Source organism: Priapulus caudatus, unplaced genomic scaffold (genome assembly GCF_000485595.1).
Source record: "Priapulus caudatus unplaced genomic scaffold, Priapulus_caudatus-5.0.1 Scaffold11, whole genome shotgun sequence".
Taxonomy (NCBI): domain Eukaryota; kingdom Metazoa; phylum Priapulida; class Priapulimorpha; order Priapulimorphida; family Priapulidae; genus Priapulus; species Priapulus caudatus.
Window position 1 is genome coordinate 634,187 of NW_014577072.1, and position 9,377 is coordinate 643,563.

The following is a 9,377-nucleotide window of genomic DNA, read 5'->3' on the forward strand; positions in this document are numbered from 1 at the left end:
CCCTCGCTCGGATTTCTTGCCAATTTAGACGTAGGTTCGTCGCAGTTTGTGGCATATTTACTTTCGTGCGAGGAACGACAGTGCGTATATCTTTGGTCTGCGATATCGAAAGCAATGAACGGCAAAGTAGTTATGGAAGAAATCACGCACGCGCGCACACATATACACAACACACAAACACACGCACGGCCAGGCGGATGTACGGTACAGCAGATATAACAACGTGGCATATTGAAATGACGCATAATTTATTACGGCGGGGTTCTCGCATAATAAGAATAAAAAGGAAGCATATAGGGAAATACGTCGCGCAGTTCGCATTGCCACTCATTGGCCACACGAGGTTAGCTGATCGGCGGCGTAGGATTTCATGCGCTACGCCGCGGCAATCCCTGTGCCCTGCGCGAAATTAAACTTCTAATATAATTAGTTAAACCATTACCCTCTCCGCTAAGCTGCGCACTACTTATCGATACAGACGTAGTCGAGCGAATGATTACTTAGCAACTCGTTCGCCAGTGTACTATGAGATTATCCACACAGTTCCCTCCGAAATGAGAATTTTACAAGTATTAGGGGGTTTCCTTCGACGCAAACCCTCGCTCGGATTTCTTGCCAATTTAGACGTAGGTTCGTCGCAGTTTGTGGCATATTTACTTTCGTGCGAGGAACGACGGTGCGTATATCTTTGGTCTGCGATATCGAAAGCAATGAACGGCAAAGTAGTTATGGAAGAAATCACGCACACACACGCGCGCACACACATACACAACACACAAACACACGCACACGCACTCACGCACATACGCAGACACATATACACAGACACACAGACAGACACACAGACAGACACACAGACAGACACACAGACAGACACACAGACAGACACACAGACAGACACACAGACACACATGCAGATACACAGAAACACACAGACACCCAGACACACGTACCCACACACTCTCTCTCACGCACACACACACACGCGCGCGCGCACACACACGCACGCACGCACACACACACACGCGCACGCACGCACGCACACACACGCACACACGCACGCACACACACATGCGCGGTTCGTGTTTCTACCCTTTCTTGCTTAAATAGACGTCGCGCGCACGACTTCTGTCGCAGGTGTATGAGTTTTGATTTTGATTGACACGTCTGAGGTCGCGTTCACTTAGCGAACAGTATAAAACTTTTTACTAAAGCTTTTCAGTTTCAATTATTTAGCACATTAATCCTGGGCCGCGCGAACGCCCGCATTCTCTAGAAAGAATATCACGAACGAAAAATGAAATCGAACTCGACAGCGTAGAACCCCGGCATTGAAAATGCGGCGATGTTATATAAGCTAAGTCTATTCATTCTCACCACAACGAGCTGATCGCATTCCACGGCACGCGTCAAGCTTGACAATACCCACGTCTGTGTTCAGATCAGCATGGTGCTAGTCTTCTATCAGCCGGCTGCGTGTGTATATATCGTATATTACAGCCGTATAGTGCCCTGCGCTGATGGAAACTATCCTGAACTATGGTCGAGAAAAAAACATGGCGGGTGCGATGGCCCTTTATTGCGCAGCAAACTTTCCGAAAATAATTCTCCCTTACTAAATAAGAGTGCGTGTTTATTGAGGTACTTTTATTCCGTGCGATAGCAAAGGAATACATTTCGTTATTGGTTTTTTTTTGTTTCCGATGCAAAATAAAATTTCTCAACATCACCGGCGAACAAGAAATGAGGGTCCGCGTGGGTCACTGGAGAATCACGGTCGCTGCGTTGTAAGGCAAGAAATCCTACCTCACTGTTCAACTTGCTCTGCATGTGGACGCAAGTAAATGTAATTGGTAAGGGACTAGTGATGCTCCCTAGTCTCATTCTGAAGGAAGCTAGGATTACTACGGTTCGTGTGTACAGCAATTGTGCTAGGTCTGGTACCACTGCCCAGCTTTGTACATGTCGTTATAAGTATCACTGAGCGACACTCGATTTTCAGTTTTGCAGCCTATATCACTCTTACTCGTAAGAGACGTTCTCTTATGGCAAATAGTGATATAACCCCTTATGAGCTGTTGAAGATAACTGGCTCGTCGAAATCACGTTGGTCGACACGCACGAACAATGTCTAACGCCGCCTCTGTTATCTTTCTATTATTGTGATTATCATGGATAAATTGAATTAACATAATAGCAACAGAACTATTTTGAATGTCGAATAGCCGCATACTAGGTAAATGATAGACACGTTCTAAATTTGAGGGGATCTTCTATAGAAATTGGTGGTATGTTTAAGTAAGACGTTAAGCACTACCAGCGTAACCAGTGTTGTAGTCTTATATACCCGTCCAAGCAATGCTTATAATTGCAATCCGAGCATGAGAGTATTAAAGCAATTATTTCAAACAGTTTTCCTGACCGTTCTTCTATTTGTCCAACCAACATTATTTGTTATTTTATGTACCATAACAGTATAAACCCATGATAATTTTTATATTGAAGTAATCAATAACATGTTCGTCATTAGGTGAGAGTATATTGCGCTATATTTGGCCCGATTGTGCAGTTATTTATGAAATAATTCCTTTAAAGTGGGAACCCTATACCATATGACTCGCCCTACATATTTTAATAGTCGAGTGAAGGTTGCTCTGCCTCACTGTCTCCCCCGGGCAATTGTGCGAGCACGAGTCTCATCATAGAAACAATGAACAAATTCGATTTTATCCACCTCGTTCAGTGCAGTATAGAAAATCTATCTATCGATCAGTATATATCTCAGTAAGATGATTAGCTATTGATGCAATTACTACGGTCTAGCCAACGCGTTAGTTTAAACACAATACAATAGTATATCTAAACTATTACCTGCAATACCTCAATGGTTAGACACTCTAAAACATTATAGTCGTAATGTCATTGGCTTCGCTGCTAAACCGCGCTAACAAGTAATATGGTAAATATACTTATAAGTATTAGATTAGCTTCTTATACGCGAACGTAATCATGGTGAGATATCATATATATTGCATCCGCTGTTCCATGTATTATTAACGCACGTAGTGTGGTGTTGGCTGTCTCTACGAAGTGCCAACTCCGATATTACTTATTGAAGTGTTCTACATCAGTGTGTTTTTTCTGCGTCGACTCAACGACGCAAAAACGATCATTTACACCCCGTATACCTCTAAACTTCGTGCATCGCTCGGCGCCGGTATATGAACAACGCTCTCGCACAGCTCGCTGCATAGCAAACGTCGATAGCGAAAATCACTTTAGTTGAAAAGAAGAGGCTAATGATTGCGGTTGAGAGCGTGTTGGCCCCGCCGGCGCTGCTCGCGGACAGGAAGTCGACAATCAGCGCATGCAGGAAGAAGGCGGTGGAACCTCTGGCACGGTGCGCGCACGCGGGGACTTCACACGTGACTCCGTCATGCGGTCTGGCCGCCAGCATGCAGCTCGGCCGGCACCGACTCGGTGATTTAGAGACAGACAAAACCCGATGTGTGTGTATACTTCGGCTAACCGCACGCCGCGCTGTGCCGCCGCGTTCGGCGATTTCGCTAAGACGCGAGCAATATGAGCCCGCAATTGCGCGCCACACGACACCGTTAAAGCTCTCATTCTCTTTCTCACTCTCTCAAGCGCGCGCGCTCTATCTCCCTCACACTCTTTTTCGCACACACACAACACACTTCTTCTACCCACGGACACACATACACTCACATAAACACACACATACACACACACACACACGCACACACACACACACACACACACACACACACACACACAACACGAAACATCTCTCTATTCGTCGCCTCTCTCTCTCGTCTCTCTCTCTCTTTCACTCTTCTCTCTCTCTCTCTCTCTCTCTCTCCTCTCCTGTCCCTCCTCTCTCTCTTCCTCTCTCTCTCTCTCTCTCTCTCTCTCTCTCTCTCTCCCCTCCTTTCACTTCTGTTGTGTGGGACGTAGATTCGGTTGCCTCGCCGAGATGGCACGCGAACGCTAGGCTCCGCAGCGAAATGCCGCTGTTATCGTTTTATCGCCGCGCCGCATGAAATATTCACGAGTCCAACTTATGGTAAAGAAGTTATCGGCAACATTTTCTATTCCCGTTGTTAAAACTATACGGTTGCAGCCGTGTATTATGTACAGCTAGGCATTGTGCGTGCGTGCGTGCGTGTGTGTGTGCGTGCGTGCGTGTATGCTTGCTCGCTTGCGTGTGTGTACATGCATGCGTGTTTGTTTGCGCGCGCGCGCGTGTGTCTTAACGCAGGCAGTGCAGTAGTGGTAGTCATTTAGCCATGCAGCCGCTTGCGACCAGCGATTTCGCGAAGCAGCATGCGTATCGAGCGCTTCATTTACCAAAAATATTTAATCGATTCGCGAAATTAGAACTAATGCAATTTGCAGGACCGGGAAACGCTACGAGACACCAATTGTTCACAATTTGGGGAGGCAAAATCGAATAAGTGAAGGTCTGGGAAATGCGCTGCATGACCCGCGTATATAACGTGATATATGCAGAGACGATAGCGAAACGTGTTATCGATACTTATTTATTATGTCGCAATGTCCCACGTGACGTAAATCTATACACGTAACCACACAGGAATTGTTGTTTGTGTGTTAATATATAAACCAAGACCGACTACCTTAGTAATTAAAGCTTTAATTGTCAAGAGGTTAGCACATCCGTATGTGCTTGTGTTCCCTCCATGCGCAATAGTGTATATAGCGGTTTTATACAGTTGTTGTTGTCGTCGGTATATACGCCGATAGTGCCGTGGCGCGTGTAATCGCGAACAAATATGGGTAATCTACAGATGTAATAGATGTATGTACGAGTGAATATGATTCTACGCGCAGAGGCACTCGTATGAAAACTTTCTCAACGACCACAATTACGTCGCGAAGAGAACGAAAGCACGAGAGAATGTAATCGTAGGTTTGTAGGATGATTTTCATAAGGCGACATTTCATTTCTCTTTTTCGCAGTGTCTGCGAGTATGAACGCGTACTTTGATCCATACACGCCACGCAATGTTACAACGGAGCTCGATGAAACCATATTCATGCAGTGCAGGGTTCACAATCTGGATGGGAAAACGGTAAGTATCTAATTTATATTATATTTATATAAGTGTGTGTGCGTCTTGGTAGTCTGATTAATAAATTACCAGATGATCATGGTTAAAACACGGTTGCAATTCAAAACCGGGCCGTGATTTAAAACATATAGCCGCGATACAGCCATTGCCGCGTTTAAATCATGGCCGCAATAAAAAAAACATACCCGAATTAAAACGCGGCCGTGATTGAAACATGGCCGCGATTAAAACATGGCCGATCGATAAAAACATGGCCGAATTATAACATGGCCGCGATTACAACATGGCCTTGATAAAAAAAAACATGGCCAAATTCAACATGGCCGCGCCTAATGCAATGCGCGGCTGATATGCGCCTTTAATTATAAACACAAACCTGCAGGCTTTAACGGCGTTGCAAAAATCATCAGATGGAGCACACAGACAATCTCGCGAGAATGTTTTTTAAAAAAAAAAAACCCAGAATCTATTAAATGCAAATGAATGAAGGCGGGATTCGAAATAATAAATTGCCAATCAAAACCGCTTCAGACGCCGCATTTTTAGTTTCGCCTGGATACCAGATCCGTTATTATGGCGAAATCATTGTAGGATTGTAAGTTAGTTTTGGTATGAATTTCCCTCTCTACCTAATCTAGAACTGATGCAATTTGTTGTGATTTCGAATAAATTCGCGCAGACTTTGAGTAACTGCGACATAACCCCGAGCATCCATTTTGACAGGGACTTGTACCGAATCCGATATATCGATCTTTTCTCACTTCTGCATTTGGTGTAGGTATAGCAGCACGAAAGCTACTAGCTGACTGCATCGGGTGGAGCCAAGCAAGTGATATATATGCTTCAGCGAGCCGTAATAATACAGACTGTTGACAAAACCCATCAGCGCGGCTCCGCTGCCTTCCAGCCTGATAGCAATTCCGTTCGTGTTGACAAAGTGGACGCGCGGCTAAGATGGTGGGCAGGTTTACGGCTGAGTTCATCGCGCTGACCGCCTCCCGACTTAGACGAGCGAGATGACGAACGTCTCTCTATTCTTTTCGTTAGCAGGTGTCCTGGATCCGCAGGCACGACTTGCAGATTCTGACCATCGGCGAGATGACATTTACGCCGGACAAGCGCTTCCGGGTCATCCACGAGTCGGGATCGACCGACTGGACGCTGCAGCTGAAGCATGCCAAACAGGAAGACGCCGGCATCTACGAGTGCCAAGTCAGCAGCAACCCGACCGTCAGCTTGCTCGTCTCCTTGACGATACTAAGTAAAAGTCTAAATCTACTGGCAATGTCGTCGCGCGCGGCGCGATAGAAATATCAAACGCGCGTCGCGCCCCCGAATCGATGCCAATACAGTATCTGTGCTTCCAGCGGGACCATAGTTATACAATCTGTTTAAACATGCAAGCCAGCCGCGAAGAAAACACTGGTGTTACTCGTCTTAACATGCCCGTAGCGAGCGCGCGGCAACCTACGTGTGCAGATTCACTATAGCGATGTTCGAAACTTAATGAATCAATCAATACACACGCGCACACACGCACACAAACCTTTCAGAATTGCACGGCGCGCGCATTTATCACAGGCGACTGATTCGCCTCCCGAGTGCTAGAAAAACAAACTCATATCTTAAATCGACGAGCATCAGTACTGCACATCGTTGATTAACCCCTCGGCAAAGCCACTATATGAATTACCACGTTAGGTGCAGGACGATGACCTGACTATAATCGCCGAAACGTATCGATCTTCGATGAATCCTAAAATGAGATCGCGTCAACTGCTTTGCATTGTTGTCACTTGTCGCCGATAGGTGTCAACGTAATGTAAACACAATGACGCATAGCCCGTTATTACAGTGATTGCGGAATGCTGTTTAGCTCGACTTTTCACATCAATATTCAGTTGACGTGCGCACGTCAATTAGTCACTTTTCGGAGTGAAATGTCGCGACATGTAGGTCAATACGAAGCAGGGCGACTCGCTCGACATCGCGACATCAATAATCTAAAATCGGAAGCTTAGTTGACAAATCACTAAATAGTGCGCGCGTGATTGCGTGTGTGATTGTGCGCGTGTGTGCGTGAGTACTTGTGCGCGTGTGAGCGTAAGTACGTGTGTGCGTGGGTGCGTGAGTGCGTGGGTGCGTGGGTGCGTGGGTGCGTGTGTGCGTGTGTGCGTGAGTACGTGTGTGCGTGGGTGCGTGTGTGCGTAAGTGCGTGTGTGCGTGGGTGCGTGTGCGCGTGAGTGCGTGTGTGCGTGTGTGCGTGGGTGCGTGTGCGCGTGAGTGCGTGTGTGCGTGTGTGCGTGGGTGTGTGTGTGTGCGTGAGCGCGTGTGTGCTTGAGCGCGCGTTCGTGTGTGTGTGTGTATGTGTGTGTGCGTGCGTGCGTGTGTGTGCGCGCGTGCGTGTGTGCGTGTGTGCGTAAGTGCGTGAGTGCGTGTGTGCGTGAGCGCATGTGTGTGCGCGGGCGCGCGTGTGCGCTCGTGTGTGCGCGGGCGCGCGTGTGCGTGAGTGTGCGTGTGTGCGTAAGTGTGCGTGTGTGCGTGAGTGTGTGCGTGCGTGTGCGCGCGCGTGTGTGCGCGGGCGCGCGTATGCGTGAGTGTGTGCGCGTGTGTTTGCGCGCGTGTGCGTGAGTGTGCGTGTGTGCGTGCGTGTGTGCGCGTGTGTTTGCGCGCGTGTGCGTGTTTTTTTCCTCACTCGGCCGCCCGATGAATATTTCAGGATCCGAAGTGGCAATTCACGGCAACTTCTACGTGCAGCTCGGCAGTCCGCTTAAACTTCGCTGTAACGTGACGGCATCGCCGTCACCGCCCGTGCGCGTCTACTGGTACCACAACGACAGCATGATACAATACGACCAGCAGTCGCAGCGCACGCAGGTGTTCTACGAACTCACCGAGTACTCCACGACGAGTATTCTAATAGTGCAGGACGCGAAGCGAACTGATTCCGGCAAATACACGTGCAAGGCGAATTCTGCCGACAACAAAAGTGCTGACGTTGTCGTCACCAACGGTGAGTTTAATTAACATGTACGGGCGAAGCGCCACGACAGCGCGGGGCTTTGGTCGCGCCGAAGAGCGGCGCTGACATTTCTCGTTGTTATTACACTGTCGCATTCGGCGGGCGTTTTAATTTTACGCTGACAGTCGTCGTTTGATTGCCTTTCGTTTCCCCGGGCATAATACGAAATCTGCCGGTAGCTGAATATATATCTCGGCTTGTTCGCGATTTTCCGTTTCGAGTCATATATCTGCGCCGCGCCGTAGGACGCGACTACGAAATGCGCAACTTTATTTGATATTTCGCGATAATATTAAACGCCCGCGCGTTATAGTTGGTAAACCTCCTAAGGCATAAATAATCAAAAGCGTACACAACGACGTCCCCGCGCGCACGCACTCGAGCACGCACATGCGGCGACTAATAAACGCACAGAGGAAGACGTCAGCGCGCACGCATGTGCGCGCTTGTACGCCTACTTGAATACTGCGCCGAGGAGAGGAACGCATCATCGCAAGGGTTGCAAACTAAAAATCAAGTAATTGAGTAGAACGGTATTTTCTTGCGGCGACGGCGCATGATGTCGCATCTTCGTATTGGTACTGACGGCCGGTGCGCAACGTAGTAACAGCATTACGGGCCGTGTGCGACGCGAAATCCAAATCTAATGGACGATTAATGTCCTTTCTATCTGGGCCCGTCTGTCGAATACGCCGTAAGTCGCATCCGTTACAGGGCAGACAAAAAGACCTGCCAAAATCGGCAGAGTAACGAATGATTCAATCATGCGGCTCTTGTCGTACGAGAACGTCGCGTTTGTCGGTGCGTGGCTCGTGTCTTGCTACTGCCTGCCTGGTGTCCGAGTATGGCAGTCACTGGTGTCCGAGTATGGCAGTCACTGGTGTCCGAGTATGGTAGTCACTGGTGTCCGAGTATGGTAGTCACTGGTGGCCGAGTATGGCAGTCACTGGTGTCCGAGTATGGCAGTCACTGGTGTCCGAGTATGGTAGTCACTGGTGTCCGAGTATGGTTGTCACTAGTGTCCGAGTATGGTAGTCACTGGTGTCCGAGTATGGTAGGTAGTCCAGGCGTGGTGTCAACGGATATTGATAGTATTACTGCGTGGCCGATGTATGGGCACTCAGGCTGTATCTGCGAGTATGGCAGTCACCTGTTGTCCGAGTAGTGATAGCCACTGTGCCCATGAGTAGGCTAGTCAGTGCGGTATCGGCGAGTAATGATAGTCAGCTGTGTCGCAG

The 9,377-nt window shown here is 48.2% G+C and overlaps 1 protein-coding gene across 2 annotated transcripts in view; it reads left to right on the forward strand.

The window, feature by feature from the left end:
- Positions 1 to 9,377, forward strand: part of LOC106807778 — a 56,104-nt gene that overhangs the window by 42,905 nt on the left and 3,822 nt on the right. The window contains exons 1-4 of one of the 2 annotated variants that reach the window (XM_014810237.1): positions 1,772 to 1,853; positions 5,005 to 5,117; positions 6,165 to 6,378; positions 7,837 to 8,130. In XM_014810237.1, the coding sequence (XP_014665723.1) occupies positions 1,829 to 1,853; positions 5,005 to 5,117; positions 6,165 to 6,378; positions 7,837 to 8,130 (646 nt within the window). In that variant the 5' untranslated portion in view covers positions 1,772 to 1,828. Of the gene's footprint in view, positions 1 to 1,771; positions 1,854 to 5,004; positions 5,118 to 6,164; positions 6,379 to 7,836; positions 8,131 to 9,377 lie in introns of those variants that run through there. The other variant, XM_014810229.1, reaches the window with a different exon arrangement.